Source organism: Heterodontus francisci, chromosome 27 (assembly GCF_036365525.1).
Source record: "Heterodontus francisci isolate sHetFra1 chromosome 27, sHetFra1.hap1, whole genome shotgun sequence".
Taxonomy (NCBI): Eukaryota; Metazoa; Chordata; class Chondrichthyes; order Heterodontiformes; family Heterodontidae; genus Heterodontus; species Heterodontus francisci.
Genome location: NC_090397.1, coordinates 32252119 through 32274770, shown reverse-complemented (window position 1 = coordinate 32274770; position 22652 = coordinate 32252119). Strand labels below are relative to the sequence as shown.

General features: G+C 41.7%; 1 protein-coding gene across 5 annotated transcripts in view; it reads left to right on the top strand.

The window, feature by feature from the left end:
- celsr1a (cadherin EGF LAG seven-pass G-type receptor 1a) overlaps positions 1-22652 on the top strand; it is a 403243-nt gene that overhangs the window by 291850 nt on the left and 88741 nt on the right. For all 5 annotated transcript variants that reach the window (XM_068059123.1, XM_068059121.1, XM_068059120.1 and 2 more), the window contains exon 7: positions 22373-22530. In XM_068059123.1, the coding sequence (XP_067915224.1) occupies positions 22373-22530 (158 nt within the window). The remainder of the gene's footprint in view (positions 1-22372; positions 22531-22652) is intronic.

The following is a 22652-nucleotide window of genomic DNA, read 5'->3' as shown; positions in this document are numbered from 1 at the left end:
GCCAAGGGGGAGTTGACTCCGCGCCACAGTTTACACTTTCCACCCCACCAGCCTCCACATCCAAAGGATCATCCTCCACCATTTCTGCCACGACCAAACGCATCTTCCCCTCCCCTCCCCGTCAGCATTCTAAAAAGATTGTTCCCACCGCGACACCCTGGTCCACTCCTCCATTACCCCCAACACCTCGGCCCCTTCCCACGCAATTGCAGGAGGTGCAACACCTGCCCTTTTACCTCCTCTCTCCTCACTATCCAAGGCCCAAACACTCCTTTCAGGTGAAGCAGCGATTTACTTGTACTTCTTTCAATTTAGTATACTGTATTCGCTTTTCACAATGTGGTTTCCTCTACATTGGGGAGACCAAATGCAGATTGGGTGACTGCTGCGCGGAACACCTTCGCTCAGTCGGAGAGCATGACTCCGAGCTTCTGGTTGCTTGCCATTTCAACACCCCCACCCCCCACCCCGCTCTCATGCCCACATATCTGTCCTGGGCTTGCTGCAGTGTTCCAGTGAACATCAACGCAAACTTGAGGAACAGCACCTCATTTACCGATGAGGCACGCTACAGCCTGCTGGACTGAACATTGAGTTCAATAATTTCAGAGCATTATGGGCCCCCCTTTTTATTTTTAGTTATTCTTTTAATTATTATTTTTATTAGTTTATTTTAAGGTTGTTTCCTAATTCATTTTTTTACCATTTTGTTTTCATGTTTGTGCTTTGGGCCAGGGCTGTTCATTTTTATGTCAAAAAACACCCTCTCTGCACTAACGCTTTGTCTTTCAACACGCCAGTAACATACCGTTTGCCTTTGCTCCATGATCTTCTGGCCGGTTATTCTCTGTGACCCTCTGTCCTATCAACTCCTTGCCCTTTGTTATGTCTTGCCCCACCCATACTTCATTTGCTGAAAACCTATTACATTTCTAACATTTGCCAGTTCTGATGAAGGGTCACTGACCTGAAACGTTAACTCTGCTTTGCTTACCACTGCTGCCAGACCTGCTGATTATTTCCAGCATTCTTTGTTTTTATTTCAGCTATTGTTTAATATTTTCCTGGGATTGCGAACTTTATAAAGAATGATAGTTAGGGAAGGACCTACTACATAGCTAATGAATCTTATGATCTAAGATACTGTTATGACCGACTGCTCCAGTCAAAGCCCCCAATCAATATATACGATTCTGATTGTGGTAGGAGAAACGTACTGTTAATTCAATCCTGGCCCTCCACAGATCACCTAACACATCATTTTAAACTTTCCAAATTAAAGTAAGACCTAGCCAAATTGTACCATCTATTAACCCCCAAATGAGGCTAACCAAGCCAGGTGTTTTTAAATCAACAAATTAACTGTTTAATTAAAAAAACTAAATTCTTAAACACCATGAAGATAAAAACATTTAAAATAGAAACGATTAGAGTCCTTGCAAATTTACAGTCTAATGTTGCTTGAAGTCCTCGCAGCCGTCCGATGGGGAAAAAAGGTTCTAATTCCAGCTGTAAGTGATGCTTTCCTTCGCCAGCGATGGATTTCAACAATTAACAACTTGCAAACACTTTCAATTGAATCAATCTGACTTTAGAGTTTGTGAGGGATAAAAGATTGTCACAGTCTAACTTCCCTTCAGTTTAAATTATCAGAATTGTCTGTTTTGGCTTGACTTTTTTTTAGAATTTTGAGAGATAATAATTAAACTAAATTCTCCTCCTTCAGTTTAAATGGCTAAGAGCTCTTCTTTCAAGTGCTAACACCAGCTGTCTGTCTGTGTTCTGTTAGAACAGACTGTCTTCAACTAAAAAGCCAGTTCAAAAAAATTTGCAACATTGTATATTCGCTCCTCGGTCCCTGAATGGCTATTGCCAGGTGACCGGGATGCATTCTTTGAAGCTGATTGGCTCCCTCTCCATATGCTTGTATCCAACAGCAACAAAAATGCACTTTCTCCAACTCCTTAGGCTTGCTGGTTCTTAAAGCAATATGGCTCCTTTGCTGTCTTAAAGACACACCACATATTTCCCAGAGAAAAAAAACTACAGGATCATAACAATACCAAGGTGAGTAAGTGTTACATTCAATTTAGATTTCAGGTGTTTGAACAGTTTTAAAGAACACAAAGGAAGCAGCTAGGGGATATAGAAATGTGTTACATTCCTACTAAAGCAATGAAAATCTGTCACTTCTTTGGTGAAGATGGAAATTGTGCCTGATATGTTTAAGATACTGTGTGAGATCCTCCTTTACCGTGGTCTTCCTACCCTCAAAGGTAGTCAAAACTATTTCCCATTGCCTGTGGGCTCATTCAAAAGCCCAAGCATTATTTGGAATACCCTGATATTTAACTGGCCTATAAAATTTCACATTCAGCATGACTAAATACCCAAGGACTTGTAGAAGTAGAGACTACAGGTGTCCTTTATAAATGTGCTTTTTAATAATAAAGAATCCACACACAATAAAAAGTACCGACCATTATCAGCATGCTTGTTTTGGATTCTACAGCATGTTTTCACATTGAGTTAAAGTAAAATAAACTTCAATAGAGGAGGCAGACAGGCATTTGTAGTAGAATGCTTGGGTGGAATTGTAAACCAGCAACCACAGAAGAAAAAAGAACCGCTCATTTTCATTGATTAGATTGCATATCTGTCAGCTAATACCACCACTTGATAGCAAGGATAATGCCCGGCCCTTCCTTCTGTAAGTTCAAACACCTGGAACAATTTAAAGAAGCTATGAAGATTTATGAAAGAGACCCTTCTCCTATTTGAGACCAGAAGTAGCCTGCATTTGATCATTATCTGCAATCATGTTTACACAACTTTCTTCTGCACTCTTCAGAGTTTTACACAAAGATAATTCTGTACCATTGCTGGCATTTTCTGTGAAGGCTGGAGTGGAAGCAACATTGCGCTAGGTATGATTCCAACCAGTGATCTTTTCCTCCTGATTCCCATTGACATCAAATTGACTAGGGCTCCTTGATGTCACACTCGGTCAAATGCTGCCTTGATATAAAGGGCAGTTACTTGCACCTCACCTCTTGAGTTCAGTTCTTTTCTCCATGTTTGGACCAAGGCTGCAATGAGGTCAGGCGCTAAGTGGCCCCGGCAGAACCCAAACTGAGCATCAGTGAGCAGGTTGTTGTTGTTTAAGTGGTGCTCGATAGCACTGTTGACGACCCCTTCCATCACTTAGCTGATGCTCGAGAGTAGACTGATGCGGCGGTAATTGGCCAGATTGGCTTTGTCCTGCTTTTTGTGGACAAAGACGTACATGGGTAATTTTCTACATTGTCGGGTAGGTGCCAGTTTTGTAGCTGTACTCAAGCTGATTGAAGTGCTTGGCATTCATCTGTGTTCCAATCCCAGCACAGACTGTGCAGATAACAAATATTGAACATTGTGCAGCATTTATGTAAATATTGACATGCAATTTCATGGGAACAGGAGTAGGCCATTTAGGCCCTCAAGCATGTTCCCCCTCCATTCAATGGGATCATGGCTGGTCTGTGACCTAACTCCCTACCCCGCTTTTGCCCCATATCCCTTAATATCTTTGGTTAACAAAAATCTGTCAATCTCAGATTTAAAATTAACTGTTGACCTAGCACCAACTGCCATTTGCAGAAGAGAGTTACAAACTTCTGTGACCCTTTGTGTGTTGAAATGATTCCTAACTTCACTCCTGGAAAGTCTGACTTTAGGCTTTTAGCCTTGTTTTTTCTCTCGATGTAATCCACCCGAAATTGGCTTAACCCACGCAAAAGATTGCAGAATTTGGAGCACAAATTACAGTTCCATGCAAATCGAGTTTCCGCAAGATTTTGTACTAGTTTAAAAAACCTTGTGCTAGAAGCAGGCCCGCCTGCAAAACTGGCCATGTCCCCGGGGTGAAAATAATCACCACTAGGCATAATGATGAATTGTGCTCAGGCCTTCAAGGAGGCTCGAAAAATTATAGTTCTATGGGTGCAGGGACACTAAATCAAACAGTTACAAGTAATTATTGTTACATTTATGAATCTTTTGTTTATTTCTCTCACTGGGTTGTTTATTGAGGTGTAAAATATTTTTATTTAGATACTTTGAGTGGTGATGAGCTCAATCAAATGTCATGGCATTATTAAACCCAGTGGTGTGAGGGAACTACATTTTTTTTTAAAATCCTGTAGTGCTTCAGTTTCAACTGTGTGTGTGAATTCAACTCACATAATTGCTGGACTAGTGACTCATCTAAGTCTCTTCTGCTTTCTACACGATAGTAATAGTTGTATAGTGCACCTTCTGCCAACCAAATCAGGTTACTACTCCTCCGTGAGGGCATAAACTTTTGAAAAATATTCAGACTCGCATTCCGTTGCCATGACAGTAGCTGGAAGTGGATTGGAATGGCTGCGAAATTTGGTCAACTTTATCCTTCGGGAATGTCAGAACTGTTTGCCTCGGGAAGGAATATCCTGGTGAGATTCTTGACCCTGTTTTGTTTAGATTACAGGCTGAACTTTTCAGTCAAATTAAAGGTGCAGATAAAGCTGCTGAAGCTGCATTCAATTGTGGCATGAAGCCTTTGAAGTGAGACATAAGAAGCCCTAGATTATATACTTTTTTGAGACCACAAGTGTACCGGAACCGGCTAAAATCTGGCCCAAAACATGGACCTTGATGTCAGAAGCAAAATGCTGCAGATGCTGGAAATCTGAAAGATACAAGATGCTGGAAACACACTGCAGGCTAGGCAGCATCTGTGAAGAGAGAAACAGAGTTAATGTGTTAGGTCAGTGACCTTGGTTCTGATGAAATGTCATCAACATACAATACCATCTCTTGATTCTCTCTCCACAGATGCTGCCTAGTCTGCTGATTTTTGCCAGTAATGCTGCTTTTGTAAAATGTACAACATACCAACAGTATAAACTGGCCCTGCCATGACTTCATTTTATGCTGGCTCCAGTATAACTCCTAGTTGATTTTTAAACACACAATCTAGAATACTGTAAGTCATCCTGTTGTGGGGCTGAACTTCTCGAACACTGAATGCAGAGAATTAAATCATATATGATTCATTGACTCTCTCTGAATCCTGCGATGCTTTGTTGACGTTCCTACCCTTGTGTCGTACACTGTATGTATGATGAATCACTGTGCACATACAGTGTTGTTTGGGAACTCAGAGGATCACAAGGTTGGTGCAGATGAGGAAAGTCATTTGCCCTGTCCCAGATGGCCTATCTAGAAAGTCTAAAGTCCTGCCATCAAAGTATCCATTTGTTTCTTAAATAATTCCATGGTTTTGCCTGCACTCAGCTATCAGGAAGTCCATTATTCCACATTAATCAATCAGCAGGAACAGAACTGGATTCATCCCCGACATGGAAAATAAAATGACACTGTTGATGTCTGTTTGTCTGGTGCCTTCAGTCTATAAACTGGATGTTTTTGTTTCATCCCATTGGTTCCAGTACTGACTGCATTTGTGTGATTTTACTCATTTTACATGCTCAGATCAGAATTATCAAAAGAAAATTCATACATAAAAGCACATTCATACATGAGAAACTGCCACTTGGACACAGTGCTGGAAGTGGCTGATATCTTTGGAAGCCCAGCACAACTGAATGCCTACAGGAGGTTGAAGACAGAAGCTTGAGCGGAAAGGAAGAATACAAAAAGCATTTGCATGTTCAGAGCTGGATTATAATTAAACTCAGGGTGGAAATGTATTACACATGCAGCTCTTGAGATTGTAATTAGTCTACACTATCTGGTTTAAAAAAAACTTAACAGAAAATAAATAATAGCAAAATACTGCGGATGCTGGAAATCTGAAACAAAAACAAGAAATGCTGGATTCACTCAGAAAATAAATAATATTTCATTTCTTCTTAAGTGTTACGTCAGACATTCCTTAAATAGCTGCCACGTCCTGTGTATTAGACTGGAAGTTTTGTGCTCATTGATTACTTGATTTATTAAGTGTTACGAGGATTTCCATTTTTTGTATTAAAACTTGGGATTCTATATTTTTAAAAACGGAAAAGGATTTCAGTGGACATTGAGACCTCTGGAGATAGCTGAACTTTATGGATGCTTTTGGAAGGAAAGCAGGGTCAACAAGAGATTCCTGGTTTTGACCAGTAAACAAATACTGGAAATTAGGTAATTTCAAGGAAACCAGCAGGGGGTTTGACCTCAGAGCTACCCTTTGTATTACAAGAGAGAATTTGTGACTCGGCATATGACTTGATTCTGGGAAATTTTAGTTTCATTTTTGAACTGTCTAGAAGTCAGTAGATTTGGACTAAAGCAGGCAATTGAAATTTGATTTGAACCTGGCAGGAGATCAGAAGAAGAACCAGAAAAGTATTACCTCTCTGTAAAGAATCCTTGCTGTTGAAAAGCAAAAGCTTGTATGATATGGTTTTATAATAAATGGTTAATTTTGATTAAAGAAACCTTGTTGGTGTTCTTTATTCTGGGGACAGATGGAGTATATAATTGGCTGTTTCGGGAAGTGGGAAAATTTATTGATATGCTGTGACCTGTGGGGAAGTGGGACTGAATTAACAGTGCACTCCTCCCGCCTTAGTCGCAACAACAGCTAGTCAGATGTAAGAAAACCCTATTCACCCACAAAATAATGTCCGTTCCGATATTTAACCGATTGGTGACTATTTGATCTTTGGGCTAGAAATTGGTGTGTGTGCACCAAATTTTGGGGTGTAAAATGGGAGCAGAACACACCAGTTTAGCAGTGGGACAGCCTATGCCCAATCTGAGCTTGCATTGGGCTTGCCCGACTCAGGATTCTTCAGCAAGCCCTGTGTAAAGGCAAGTTTAAACAAAGAGAATCTTTCTACACAGGAGCAGTGCTCCCCAGAGGCCACAGTCCTGCCTATTGGCTACCCCATTGTGCGATCCAACACCCCTCCCACTCCCAGAAAACTTACATGATGGCTGCTACTGATGGCCTGAAATTTATTTTTCTCATGGGGCGAGCTGCCTGTGGAGGTGTGACAGGTGTCAGTTGCTAACCCCAAAGATGAGGCCCAATTTCTTGTGAGTATTATCTAGACCCAGACTAATTTCTTTCCCTCAAAATGTTGAACTCTCTTTTCGTGCTGTAGTTGATGAGATGTTTCATTGTTTCATATCTACAGATACTGTATTGTTCAAAATGCAACCTGCATCCTTGGTATTCTTAATACAAAAAAAAGTCACAGAAGTTTTCAGAAGTTAAGTCTGTTATAATAAACAGTGACCTGTGCACGGAACTGGAGTGATGGTTTGAGGCTTGTTCAGGGCATATCTTAATTCAGCCATCAACAGCTGCATATATCAAACTGATTTACAAATATGATTCATTGACTAAGTTTAGAATGTTGTGATGTGTCTCTCGACACTTGTATAAATGTTGTGTTGAACAATTATGTGTTTAAAAGAAGTAGTGGCTGGAAAAAGCATGTGTTAATGTGAGGTATATTTCAGAGCACAATGTGTAAAGGCTGGGGCAGTGTGTTGGGGCACTGATTTACAGTGACTGCCATAGCTAGAGATTGGTATTAACAGCAACAAATGCTGGTGAGGTGAAGAAACCAGAAGAATATATCTATCAAAATCCAAGCTTCCTGAGAGAGCAATGAAGCAATACAGTGATGGACATATGGTCTGTATGATGACAGTTTGAGCAGCACATGTATGGCAGAAGGTTTACAGTGTAAGGCTCAGAAGCTAAAATTTGGTTTGAATTCCCATATTGCTTACATAACATCATTCACTAGTACACTTCAAAATAATTCATTGGCTGTGAAGTATTTGGGGACTTCCAGAGGATGTGAAAGATGCTGTATTAATGCATGTCCTTTGTTTCTATAATTAATTTTCAGCAGCCGCAAAGTCAGGAGATCCTGTTTCATTTTTTCTTCTCATACATTTTTTTTCGTGTTTTTTTCCTTGCACCTTCCTGTCTCTCTCTTGTTTTGTTTTGTGTTGTTCTGTTCTCATGATTTGTTTTTAATTTTCATGCTTCTTTAAATTTTAGTCTTAATTTCTTTCTTGTTGTTCTCTATTCCTTTCCGTACTACACTTACCTCATTATTCAGATTCAGTGTAAACATTCTGCCATAGTTGTACTGTTTCCCCAGCCCTAAGCTCTGGAGTTTCTCCCTAAACTTCTCCATCTCTCAAGCTCTTGCTCCTCCTTTAAGATGCTCCTAAAACCGACCTCTTTGACCAAGCTTTTGGTCATCTGCCACGATATCTTCCTTTGTGGCTCGGTGCCAAATTTTGATTGGTAATGCCCTTGTGAAGTTCCTTGGAATGTTTTGCTATGTTAAAGGAACTATATAAATGCAAGTTGTTGCTGTTTCATTGTGAGTCCTTCAGGAGATTGGAAGGTGCTTCGTGTCAGTAGAACAAGTTCTTCAGGGACGGGAATGTCCTCTCAGCTGAAGAAGCAGTTCCGTCACAAGACTGAAGGTGCTTTCAAGCTAGCACTTGGACATCTGAAAGGCACTTGAGTGATGGAGCTACTCCTTTATGGCCCTTTGGCTAAGGGAAGAAAACTCAGTTGGCACTGTCATTCTGGATTGCTATCTGGTTACGGCTGCAATGCACATAGAGAAGATGATCAAAATTAGCTGTGTTGGTCAGATAGTGCATTGACACTTAGGGCCTAATAATAATTGGGTGCTGGAAAAAAAGCAAGGCTGGGGGATTTTTGCAGGGTAGCTCAGAAAGTTTCTTAGAAGTCCTGTAGAAGTTAACAGCAAGACCTATTTTAAATTCTTTCAACAGATTTCCCGCCAACAGACTGCCAGATTGAGAGGAAAGTGACCAGGGAGAGGATGTTAGTTAAGTCTATCATTGGCAGGAGGGGTGAGTGGGACATTGTTGGTGCTAAGGGTTTGAATGGACATTGTGGGGAATGAGGCAAATCGGACATTATCGAGGGGATGGGGGAACTGGACATCATGGGGGTGTTGGTGAGGGGAATGGGCATTACATGGAACTGGCCTTTTTCACCTCCAGGGTACCCGATAACCTTGAGTTAAAGTTAAGGCACGCCACTTCCTTGAAAGATTTTAGTGATTGACACACCTCCTGAGGGCAGGTTGGTCACCACCCCCCTCCTCCCCATAAGCCACCGCCATTAAAAGCAGAAGTGGGTGGATTGGGATTGGGTGACTTGATATTTTTATTTTCATTGAAGAATATGATGCCTTTTCCCCAAAACTATTGATTTAACACCAGTAGGCAATATTTGGCTCACTGTCCTATGCAGCATGAGTGCTTTTGAATAGTCAGAAAAAGACATTGAAAGAATTCTCCTCAGTACTGTCACATCACAAGCATACAATGTAGTCTGACAGGATGGCATGGATTATCATATATCATCACATTCATAATAGTTTATTGATATCTCTGATTATTACTCAGAATAGATATTCCTGAGGTACAAAGGACTGTTACAATATATTCCACAGACTTCATATCTATGTCCAGTTATTTTGCTTCCTAACTGGCAAAAAAGCCTGATACCTTTCAGTGATAGCAATTCATGTTTGAATTCTGGTGTAATTGCTATGAAGAATAGCAGGATTCATTGTGTTGCATACCTGTTGTGGCTCAGTGTTACTATGTTGTTCATAACCAGGTACACATCATATCGGGTAACAACACAGATTACGGCCACAGTTTATTTCCCTTTTCTGTTTACTGTGGGAGATCTTTTTAAGGTATTTGATCTTTGCTCTTTCCTTCAATTGTAGTTTTTGTGTCCCCATCCCATGTGCTGTTTGGGGCTTAAAAGGCAGAAGCTCTAACTCTCAGGCTTGTGCCAATTTAAGTTGAAACTAGTTATTGCCGGGTACCTGAAAGTAAATGAGGGAGAAATGAGAATCAATTCCTCTTCCTTTTTTTCCCTTTCCTTGCTGGCAGTACCCTCCCCTTAGTTGCCCAACAAAGATTGGGAACTTGGCATTTGACATATTGGGCTGAATTTTACTGGCCCCTCAACACCATGGGTCATGGCGCGGGGGCCAGTAAAATGCTGCGGGTAGAGGCCTGCCTCGACCCGCGACATCGAGACTGGCCCGCTGCATTTTACTGGCGGCGGCGGTACTTTGGTGCAGGGGTCTCACTTTGCATTCTGAAAGGGAGGGGGCCTGGGATTACTGGAGGGAAAACTGTGCTGGCATGAAGGGCGGTACCATGTACCATCCTTCCATTAACAGTGTACACTCAGTGTTTGTGAGGGGGCAATGGCACACTAGGCACCCTGTGTGTGGGGAGGGTGCCAGAAGGTGCAGGAGCATTAAGGTTTTATGGATGGTGGGGGCAATCAATTCAGCTGGTAGGATCTTGATGTGATCATGCTGTGCCACTGAATGTTGGCCAAGATGGGCAGTGCCATGGCATGCCACATAGTTGATCCAGGAAAGCAGCTGATGTACCCGTCAACACCAATCCATGCCCTGTTAGGAGCCTTCGAATACATGCAGGGTTCAACTTTATTTATCACATGGAAATAAGTATGGCTCATCCTACATTATGTGATCCTCTGCATATGAAGATCCATATGCGCCAGAGGCAATACCAACAGGCAGGTGTGATCCCTGTAGAGGCCCCCGGTTGTGAGCAGCAGCCCCCAAGGGGAGCCCGCCATTACGGTTGCCGTGCATCTACAGGCCCCTCGTCATGCCATCAGATGTCAGAGCACCAGTGTCAGAGGAGATTGCGCATGTAGAGAGGGTGGTGACGTGTCTCTGTGTCCTGCTCAAGGATGACCTGCAGCCCATGGGCTCCGGTGGACATCCCATGCCTTGGTTCCTCATAGTGGCAGCGGTTCTCAAGCCTGATGCCTCTGCAACCTTTTAGGGGCCCACCAGAGACCTTTGTGGGGTCACACAGTCAGCAGTGCACCGCTGGATCAGGGAGATCAGCCATGCCCTGCACAGGAGGGTCAGTGAGGATGTCCACTTCAGGGCAGACTCTCACAACCAGGCCCAGAGGGCCATTGGTTCTGGCACTGTTGCTGGAGAACCATAGGTTTTAATGTTCATAGACTGCACTCATGTGACCATCAGGCTTACTACCAGGCTACCACCTGCAAATGTCACCATTAAAGGAGCCCTCTCAATCTAGGTGAAGCTGGTATGTGAATACCGCAGCTGCTTGCAGCGAATGTGTGACCACTTCTCAGGCAGCTGCCATGACACCTGGGTCTTGCACCAGTCCCGGCTGCCATGCTGTTCACTGAACTGGCTCAGATGGAGGGGTGGCTTCTTGGAGATAAGGGCTTTCCTTTGCAGACGTGACACCAGTGAGAGACTCCACCACTGCTGCAGAGGAGAGGTACACCAGCCACTGTGCCACCATTGAGCAGGAGATCGGCATGCTGAAAGAGTGCCTCCAATGCCTGGATGGATGGGGTAATGCCCTGTACTACAGGCCGAAAAGGCCAGCTCCTTTCTTTGCTGCTCTGCACAACTACACACCCAATATGGGCCAGGTGAGGAGAAACATCAGCAGGATTCCTCCTCGGACTATGAGGGCACTGAGGACCTACAACATAAAAGACGCATGGGAGGGCAGATGGCACCCAGGCTCTGCACGCAGGGATAGCAGTGAGTTAGGGACATACGGAAGTGGTTTATCAGATAAAGGCTGTCTGCTCCATAGGGACCGGCATGAGCTCTGCAAGCCACACATCACGCTCGCTCACCTGCTGTCCACCAGTCTACATCTGCAGTATCCTTTAGAGGCAGCAGCTGACTGAGCCAATGTCCATGTCACTGAGTCCGTGGAGACACTCATGAGTAATGTTACTGCATACATTGGCTCTCCTGAAGGGCCAACTGTGCAAAGGGATGTGACATTGGCGCTACATGCTGGCACATATCATTCCCACAGAGGAAAGCACACACGTTGGTGAGTAACATTTAGTGAAAGACGTACTTACATTGTTGTGACGCCCATGCGTGGCAGTGTGTTCTCTGTAAACCTCTATAGTACCTTTTATGGTCTATTTAAGTCTCACGTCCTTGAATGTGCAAAATTCAGTTTATTCATCCAGGTGCGGCACACCTACAAGAAGGAATGTTACACTTGACTGGGAGAAGAGGATCACAACTTCACAGGACACTGGGACACAGCAGGGCAAGTATGTGGCAGCAAAGCGGAAAGTGCTGGGGTAACTCAGCAGGTCAGGCAGCATTTGTGGAGAAGCAGTGTTAACTTTCAGATCTGTGAACTTGGACAAGCTAACTCTGCTTCTCTCTCTACAGATGCTGTCAGACCTGCTGGATTTCTGCAGCACTTTCTGCTTTGCTGCCAGATTGACAGCAGCCCCATTCTTCAGCAGTCAGGTAAGTATTCTTTGACAGCTGTCAGGAAGCAGGTGCTGGAGCGCTTAAAATAGGGCCCCAGCACCTGCTGCACAACTGTCAAAGACTCTCACTGTGGCGCATGTCCCAATTCTCCCCGCGTAATATGGGGAGGGCGGCTCGGTGTGCGATTTGATTAATATCACGGGGGCTCAGCGGCGGCCGGCGAATGCGGGCGCCCTGCCAAGTTCAAAGGGCGCTGCCGCAGATGGCAGCGCCTCAATAAAATTCAGCCCATTGTGGGCACAAACCTGCATCCCACCATTCTGCAGTGCAGCAACTTCACAAACGCAAGTGATAAATTTAACTTCCTCAGATGCAGTGTTAATGATCATCCAATTTGTACGGTAGTGCTGCTGTTTGGAGAAATAATTTTTTAATTTGGAAAACAGAGGTGAGTACATAGTCCAAGATACTGAAGAATAAAACAGGAAATTAGGTAAATCAGGAAGTACTGGTGTTGATCTTGGATTTTAAAATTGTAAGATGAAAGAAAAACTGAGGGAGTTATGAAGCACCAATCTGGGAAAGGAGGAGATTGTGCTGGTGGCTGCACTAGATATTTTATGCTGTCAATTGTGTGGATAACATTCAAAGCTATATAGTGATCAGCACTGTCCAGGCAGAGTTTCTTAAAAAATAGACTTGTGCTGGTGAAGTGATGAAATCCAAGCTATGTGCAGAGATTATGACCCCACTGTGTAATTAACTGTGTCGACTATGTAAGCAGTGTAGATGGAAGCATAAAATTACAGAGATATTAATAGATTAAGTAAATGGGCAAACTGTGGCAAATGGATTTCAATACTGGCAAGTGTGAAGTCATCCACCTAGGACCTGAAAACTATAGATCAGAGTACTTTCTAAATGGCAAAAAGCTAGAAACAGCGGAAGTCCAAATGAACTTGGAGGTCCCTGTACATAGATCATTAAAAGTCATGGACAGGCACAGAAAATAATCAAAAGGCTAATAGAATGCCAGGCCTTTTTATCTAGAGGACTAGAATACAAAAGGGTGGAAGTTTATGCTGCAGCTATACCAAGCCCTGATTACACCTGGAATACTGTGTTCAAATCTGGCACCACACCTATTGGCCTTGGGAGCAGAAATTTACTGGGATGATACCTGAACTCCAAGGGTTAAATTATGAGGAGAGATTACAAAAAATCGGATTGTATTACCTGGAATTTAGAAGGTTAATGCGTGATTTGATTAAAGTTTTCAAAATGTTAAGGGTTTCCCTTTATCTACTCTGCCAAAAAATTCCAATAGTTTTGTGAAACATGACTTCCCTTTAATAAAAACATGTTAATTCTGCCTAACCATATTGTGATATGGTTCCAAGTGCCCTCTTAGCATCCTTAATAGATTTTAGCATTTTTCCTACCACTGTTAGGTTAACTGACCTAAAGTTCCATGTTTTCACTCTCCCTCCTTTCTTGAATGGTGGGGTGGCATTTGCTACCCTCCAATCCCCACAGGGACTGTTCTAGAATCTAGGAAATGCTGGAAGATCAAAATCACTATCTCTGTAGTCATGTCTTTTAAAACCATAGGATGTAGGTGAGCAGGTCCAGGCATTTGTCAGCTTTTAGTACCATTAATATTTGCAGTACTTTTCATTTGTTATTAATTCCTCACTCCCATTCGACCCTTGGTTCCTCACTATTTCTGGTCTGTTTCTGGTGTCTTCTACTGTGAAGACAGACTGAAAATATTTGTTTAACATCTCTGCCATTTCCTTATTCCCCATTATAATTTCTCCTGTTGTCTCTGCTTCTGAGGGAACCATGTTTACTTTTGTTAATTTATTCCTTTTTTACATACTTGTAAAAAGCTCCTTTAATCTGTTTTTCTGTATCTTGCTAGCTTAATGTTATTCTATTGTCTCCCTCTTTATCAATTTCTTGGTCATCCTTAACTAATTTTTAAATCCCTCCCATGCCTCAGGCTTACTGCTCTTTTTGGCAATATTGTAAGCCTCTTCGAAATCAAATATTATCTTTAACTTCTCTAGTTAGCCATGGTGGTACCACTTTTCCAGTGAAGCTTTTATTCTTCAAGGAAATGTATATTTGTTGAGAATTGTGTCTTTAAATGTTTGCCATTGCTTATCTACCATCATATCTTTTCATCTAATTTCCCAATCTATCTCTGCCAACTCACCCCCTGTTGATCCAGAATTGGCTTTGTTTAAATTTAAGGCCCTAGTTTCGGACTTAACCACATCACTCTCAAACTTAATATGAAACCCTCCCTATCCCTTATTAGTTTAAAGTCTTGTCTACCGCCCTAGTTATTCGATTCACCTGGACACTGGCCCTAGCCAAGTTTAAGTGGAGTATGTCTCAACAGAACATTTCCCTCTTTCCCCATTACTGGTTCCGGTGTCCTGTGAATTGACACCACTGCCTCCTGAACACTTGTTCAGACATGATTTAAACCTCTAACCTGTTTGTCCCTGTGCCAATTTGCGTATGGTACAGGCAGTAATTCAGGGATTATTACCTTTGAGACAAATATAATATTACTTAGGATAATATTACGATTGTTGTTTTCATATATGGTTTATGGCTTTTGATACGTTTGATGTGGAGTTGGTGTTGAACTTAAACCACGATCTTATTGAATGATGGTGCAGCTTCGAGGGGTCTTATGGCCTACTCCTGCACTTATTTCTTACGTATATATACTGGTGTAGTCCTTAAGCAGCATCACGTGAGACAGAAAAATACCAGGAACTGAATGTGAAGTGCTGCCTCAACAACAGTCAGCAAGGGTGAATATGGAGAGGGCTGCTGCACACCTGATCACTCCAGTGTCCAGATTATAACAGAGATGATGGGTTTTTCACTGAACCAGTGCAATGTTTTCATAAAGCAATAGACATTATACTAGCACCAACATTATTGTATAACAATGTTGCACCGTGGTGTGTTACTACTGAGTGTAAGAATAAATATGTGTATGGCTAAGATGGTCAGTTAGAATACATTACCTCACACCTGATTTGTCATTAAGGGAAAAAACACTGGGCCAGATATTGCTGGAGTTGGACACTTCATGGCATGCCCTGTTAGTTGGACTTTTTTTCTGCACCTTTCAGCTCAGAAATTTTTTGCGCCCTGAGAACAATTGACCACCTGAAGGAATGAGACGCCACAGTTTAAGTTGTTCAATTTCTGGGCCAGTTTCTGCAACGAGTTTAATGGACAATTAATGTGCAAATTCAGCAAGTTCTTTTTTTTTTTAAAAAAAAAAGAGGCTAAGGGAGAGAAACGATTTGTGTGATTTCCCCAAACTTGCTGGCCAATTTGAACCTTGATGCAGGCGTGTGTCATTAACACACATTTATTTTTCCAGCAAGATCTGACCCATAATCTTAACATAATTAACTAAAAGACTTCTTAACACCAGTTACTATACTTTATGACTATTCAACATCAAGACAAGTTGAGATTTCCATCTGCTTAATGTTTGCAAAACTACGCTATTCTTTCTGTGCCTGATCCCACCTAAATGCCGTTGGCCTTGACTCTGTCAATTGTTGGCTGCCCTCTCAGGCTTCAATCTCACAGCTCTGTTTGTTCTCAACAACAACAACTTGTATTTATATAGCGACTTGAATATAAAATGTTCCCAAGGCACTTCATAGAAACATTAGGAAGCAAAAATTCACACCTAGCCAAGTAAAAAGATATTGGGACAAATGACCAAAAGCTTGGTCAAAGAAGTAAGTTTTAAGGAGTGTCTTAAAGGAGGAAGGAGAAGTAGAGATCTTGTTACTGAACATCTGATTCGTTGTCATGACTGCATTTTTTGACCTCTGCAACATAGCGGTTTATGCCGCTATCTCTTCCCCACTGTTGCTGAGACCCTAATCCACAATTTAATCATCTCAAGGATTGACTTGTCCAATTCTCTCTTCATTGGTTTTCCCACTTCAAACCATATGTGAACTTCACCTTTATCCAGATCAGTGGCTAGTGTCATCTCCTGCATAAACGTCTATACATCCATCGAATATCACATGTCTTCTTCAGCCTCAGATCCCCTCTGTACCTTCTGCTTCTCTGATTCCTGGATTACTGCTAGTTCCTTGTTCCTTCCATTTTACCATTGAAACCATTTACTATCTCTGCTCTTGTTGAAATTCTCAGTCAAGTCCCTTTTCCAGCTCTGTCCTAACTTCAAAAGATTCCTTAGTAAAAACCTTTCACTTTGACTCTGCCTACAGTATCCCACCTTTTCCTGATCAGTACTTTCACCCTTTTGCTGTCAGTAGTTCTTTTCTGAGAGCAATGGTGTGTAAATAGCCAATGTTATTGTTCTGCTAAAGTCTTCCTGCTCTTTCTCGTTACCTATTCATGAAAAAAGAAAATGTTTTATTTTTTTTTCTGCAATTGTTGGCACTAGGAGCTGTAACTTATTAAACCTGCATCTCATATAATTGGAACTGGTGGACCTTTGACCTGGAAATGGAACTGTCAAAGCCAAAAGCTGGCTGTGGCTGTTTATCAGGGTTGGTGTTATCTAACAATCAGTGTAACGCCTTGTAGTCACTGTGTAGACAGCTGCAGGTTTTGGATTTGATTGAATGTGTCACAGACTGAGTAAACATCACATGGCATTGCTGGGGCCAAGGGGCTCTTTAAATACAAGGACCGAAGTCAGATAAACCTTTGAGATTTAACTGTATGAGTGTTTAAGGATAAAAGGAAATTTGTGAACTGGCTACACAATCGATTCTAGCTAACGATTGAATATTTTTACAAAATGGCACTGAAGTCATGGGAAAATTGAGTATACAGGATCGTGTCAAAACACCCATCTGTGGAGGAGGTTTGGAATAAATGGTGCAGACTTTGTTTTTCAATTAGTACAGCGAGAAAATAGCAAGAGTGTATTTTTGTTATGGAACTTTTTACCCTATAAATACTACAGTGCAGTTGAAGTGTAGTCCCTAATTAGTGCAAAGTATAATAAATAACTCAAACTTGCTAATACCTCATGGCTGAGTACATAGGTGATGGTTCTTGGAACAGATGGTGATGGGTTTGGGTCTCGGAAGTGGCTGTTGCTTAATTTAACACTTAGAATCATAGAGTTAAACAGCACAGAAACAGGCTCTTCGGACCATCGTGTCTGTGCCGGCCATCAAGCACCTATCTAAGCTCATGGACGTCTTTGTCACTAAGATTGATACCAATCTATTGAGCTACCTTCGCTGCTTCCTTGCCACCACCCCGCATTCCCTTGCTCACCAATCTAAACCTCCTTGAAGGTTCCTTCCTGCCCAAACTCTGAATCAGTATTTTTCTCTTCCTCCTCAAACAGTTCAATTACCATAGAATCATAGAAAAGTTATGCCACAGAAAGAGGCTATCCAGCCCATCATGTCTGTGCCATCTGAAAGAACTAGCTGCCCAATCTAATCCTGCCTTCCAGCACCAGGTTTGCAGGTTACAGCATTTCAGGTGCATGTCCAGGTACCTTTGAAAGGAATTGAGTGTTTCTGCCTTAGCCACCGATCCAGGCAGTGAATTCCAGACAGCCACCGCCCTCTGGGTGAAAAGGTTTTTCCTCATGTCACCTCTAATCCTTCTACAAATCACTTTAAATCTGTGCCCCCTGGTAATTGACCTTTCCTCCAGAGGAAACATGTCCTTCCTGTCTACTCTATCTAGGCCCCTCATAATTTTGTACACCTCAATTAAGTCACCCCTCAGCCTCCTCTGGTCTATGGAAAACAACCCTAGCCTTTCCAATCTTTTCTCATAGCTGCAACTTTCAAGCCTTGGCAACATTCTTGTAAATCTCCTCTGAACTGTCTCCAGAGCAATTATGTCCTTCCTGTAATGTGGTGACCAGAACTGTGCACAATACTCCAGCTTTGGCCTAACCAGCGTTTTCTACAGTTCCAGCATTACATCCCTGCTTTTGTATTCTATATCTCAGCCAATAAAGGAAAGCATTCCATATGCCTTATTCACCAATTTATCTACCTGTCCTGACATCTTCAGGGACCTCTGGACATGCACTCCAAGGTCTCTCACTTCTTCTATGCCTCTCAATATCCTCCCGTTTATTGTGTATTTCCTCGCTTTGTTTGCCCTCCCTAAGTGCATTACCTCACACTTCTCCAGATTGAATTCCATTTGCCACTTTTCCACCCACTCAACCAAACCACTTATATCACAGTTCACAGCTATCCTCTTCACTATCAACTACATGGCCATTTTTGTGTCATTTGCAAATTTCCCAATCATGCTTCCCACATTTAAGTCCAAATCATTAATACGTACCACAAACAGCAAACTTGGCCGATGATGTATCATCACATCTCAGTTGGGCAGTTGACCCTGAACTTTCCCGATAAGTTCACCTTGCTGTGGCCCACTAATTATCAATTGATCAAATTGTGGCACCCTTCTGGATGAGAGAGGGGGTGTAGATACTGTGGAGACCTGAAAGGAAAATCTAGAGTTCTGCAAAATGAATTGATTCTGTTGCTTTTCAGAACAATCTGTTTTGTAAAGGTTGTCCATAAACTTCTGTCTGTCTGGTCAATGATCTGCTGTGATGGCATAGGCCTACAGTTGTGTGCATGAGTGCAGGCCTATAGTGTGTGTGCGTGAACACATCTATAGTTTGTGCATGCTATTGTGTTTATGTCCCATTCACCCATCACTCCTAAATATATTGGTTCCCAGGTGAACAACACCTCAATTTTAAAATTCTCATCGTTGTGTTTAAGTCCCTCCATGGCCTTGTCCTTCTCTATCTCTGTAATCTCCTTCAACACTACAGCCCTCCTAGATATCTGTGCTGTGTCAATTCTAGCCCCTTGTGTATCCCTGATTTTAATCACTTCACCATTAGTGGTTGTGCCTTCAGCTGCCAAGGCCCTAGACTCTAGAATTTCCCCTCCTCCCCCCCCCCCCCCCCACCACCAACACCAAATCTTTGTACCTTTCTGTCCTCCTTTAAGATGCTCCTTAGAACCTGCCTTTTTGTGGCTCGGTATCAAATTTTGTTTGATAATGCTCCTGTGATGCATCCCGGGATGTTTTGCAATGTTAAAGGCAGTATATAAATGCAAGTTGTTGTTCATGCATGCCTACAACATGTGTGCATATTGAGTGCAGTAATGTTTGCTGTAGTTCAATGGTAATTAACTGTATGAAGCCTGAAATGTTTTGACATGCTATATATTGTTTGTATATTATCATCATCACTGTTTATAATCCATCTACACTGGACAGCCAGTCATGCAGACTGTACAGCAAAATTTGAAGTCCAAAATGGAGCATGTTTTTGTCCTGGTTCTTTTTTAGTGAAGAATGCTGCTTAAAATTATAAAAATATTCTTTGGATTTCAAAAATTTCAGAAGTTAATAGCCATATCACTCTGCCGGTTGATACAAATTGATAGGAATGTCCCATTTACAGCAGTTTGCAGAGTGGGGCTACTACATTTGCAGATTTATAAATGCATGAATGTGGTAAGGGGGAGGAGAACATCCAGCATTGCTAATGTGTTTGATAGTTGTACTGTGAGCTGGGACAGAGATTCTAGCTTCAGATCCAGGCAACTATTTTATTGCTGAATGTCTGGAGTGAAGCTTTACCAATGATGTCACAGCATAACCCCTATGGTGCAATTAATTGTGCTGCCCACTGTCACTCGTAAGTTTTTTTTTAATATCCGCTTTCCTCGTAATTTGGGACCAAATAAATTCATATCAGTTATCCAATAGCCAATTAGTGACCGTATTCTTCAGTGTAAGGGATGGAAGTCGGCAGATTCTCATGAGTTGAGTTGACTCCAAGGTGACAGGCCTGATGATGGAAGATTGGCACTAAGTAAACCTTTTATGACAAACTCAGTAATCTGGCACCTGAGGCACACAGATGCACTGTACTCTAGGTATTGATAATCAGCTTGGCTCATTGTTGGAATCCAGAGGGATACAGTGTTATGAGTGCTTCCTTTCTTTTGTTAAATTATGAGGATTTGTGTTTTAAAACTGAAAAACAATTCCACAGATGCTGGAACTTTGTGTTTTTTAAAAAGAGGTCATCAGAAGGTCTTTTGGACTTGATTTGTAAACAACAGTTACTGCAAGGCACGTGTTTTCAGATAAATACCCAGCAGGGGACTTTTTTTGACTTGGGTAAGATGTTTACAGTGAAGCAACAAGTCAAGATTTATAGGGGTCAGGAGGCTTGACTCCAGACATGTTTTTGGTTTCGCTTTGGACAGGCAGCTGGGGTATGGACAGTGTTCTGAAAAGGAGTTAAAGAATCAACCTGCCAAGGACAAACCCCACTCAGCCTTTTCCAGCTGTTTGAAGAGCTTGTCAGTTTTCCCATCTCTTTCAGAAGCACTTAGAAGCGAGTGTAAGAAATAAAGAAATTGATGCTGCATTCATTCTGCAAGGTCTGCATGAAACTGATCTTCAGTGTCGCCTGAAAAGCCTGCCCCAACTCACCTTCGTTGCCTGAAAAGAACTGTTCTAGGAGGATCCCGGTGATAGCCGTCTATGTGTATTTGGGACGCCAAACCAAAACAAAGGACATCTGACATCTTTCCGTATCTTCCAAGAATTAGCAAGTATTTGGTCACCGTATTCTTTTTTTTTTTGTCATAGAGTTCTCATGAGTAAATCTCATTTTTAGGTTAACCTGTGTATGTGTGTGAGGGGTTAAGCAAAAAAGGGAACTTTCATATTTCGATCTGTGTGTTAATGCTTTGCTTTGTTACTGATTAAGACTTGTTTTATAATAAACTGATAATTTTGTCGTCTATTACAGAAACCTGGTTGGTGTATTTTATTCTGGGATAAAAATAGAGTTTACGATTGACCATATCGGTAACTGGGAAAAATTTAAATATATGTTGTGACCTGTGGAGAAGTGGAACTGGAAAAACAATGCACTCCTCCTGCCTTGGTCGTAACAACACCTATCACTGGGAGCTGGAATTCTTCCCAGTCAGTTTCATGCAACCTCATGCACCCCATTGGGTATGAACAGTGGGAAGTTTGCTCATGTTCTACACTACTAAATTGCAGTTTAAGCCTGTTAAATATCAGTAGTACTCCTGTGCATACTTGCAAGTCTCGTTAATTCTTGAATTTTGCCATCCTGCATCTAAACTTTCTGGTATCAGTAAGTGGAATGTGTCCCTGGAATGAAAGTATGTACTGCATATTGGTTAAATGAAAATTCGATTCAGTGAACTGGTTTGAAGTGATTGATTTCCATGTGCATCAGAAAATTGACTGCCCAAAACAACTTGGCGGGACTCTGAAAACAATATATTTTAAGAAGCAACTCTGATTTTGATAAAGTAGATCTTGATTCAGTCATCTCTTGTTAATGTAATATTGCATTTCCCAATGGACACACTCATTCAGATCTAGACTTTTTTTTAATGGTTTACCAGTGAGGTTTTGTACATAACTATTGATGTGTAAAATAATGAATCTATTCTTTTTTCTGTTACACTTTGGTTTCAGTAAATTTTCTTCATTTTAAAATCTATAGCAATTTTTTATTGCTTTTCCATTTGAAGTTTTATAGGTAAATGTTCTGCTGTCATTTAGTCACCACACTCGTGCCTGTTTCTTAGGCGGAGAAAGCAGTTTGGTCCCAGGCCTCCTGTTAATGCCATTTTTGAGCTGATCGATAACGAGTTTCCAAGCACAGACTGGAGAGACTTGCCATTGGGTCTTCGTATGTCCTTGGGGAAACATCTTGCAGCTGCTTGCACCTCCCCTGATGGCAAGCGTAGATTAGGCACTCTTTGTGGAGAAACGCAGGTCCAGTCACCCACTGTTATTTATATAAAAAGGTTCTCATATTCATTGCATCCATATTGTTCTTTTTCATATCTCAGTATGTCAGGAGTAATTAAAAATGGGTAATATAGCTTTACTGCACAAATTAACTTATCTGTTCTTTTGTTCAGCCAAATATTGGCAGATTAGGTATTCCTCATGGGCCATCAGGAGAAAAGGTCGCTGTAGTTACAGTTGATGATTGTGATACTGCAATATCAGTGCGATTTGGAAACCGTATTGGAAACTATTCATGTGCTGCTCAAGGAACGCAGACTGGATCAAAGAAGTAAGATCAAATAATTCACTTATTTATCGATATTTCATCATCTTGGTTCAATAGAAATTCTCCAGGTTTAGTCAAAGGAAAATATATCATTTTTATTAAACATTACAAAAGATGGTGCCTAG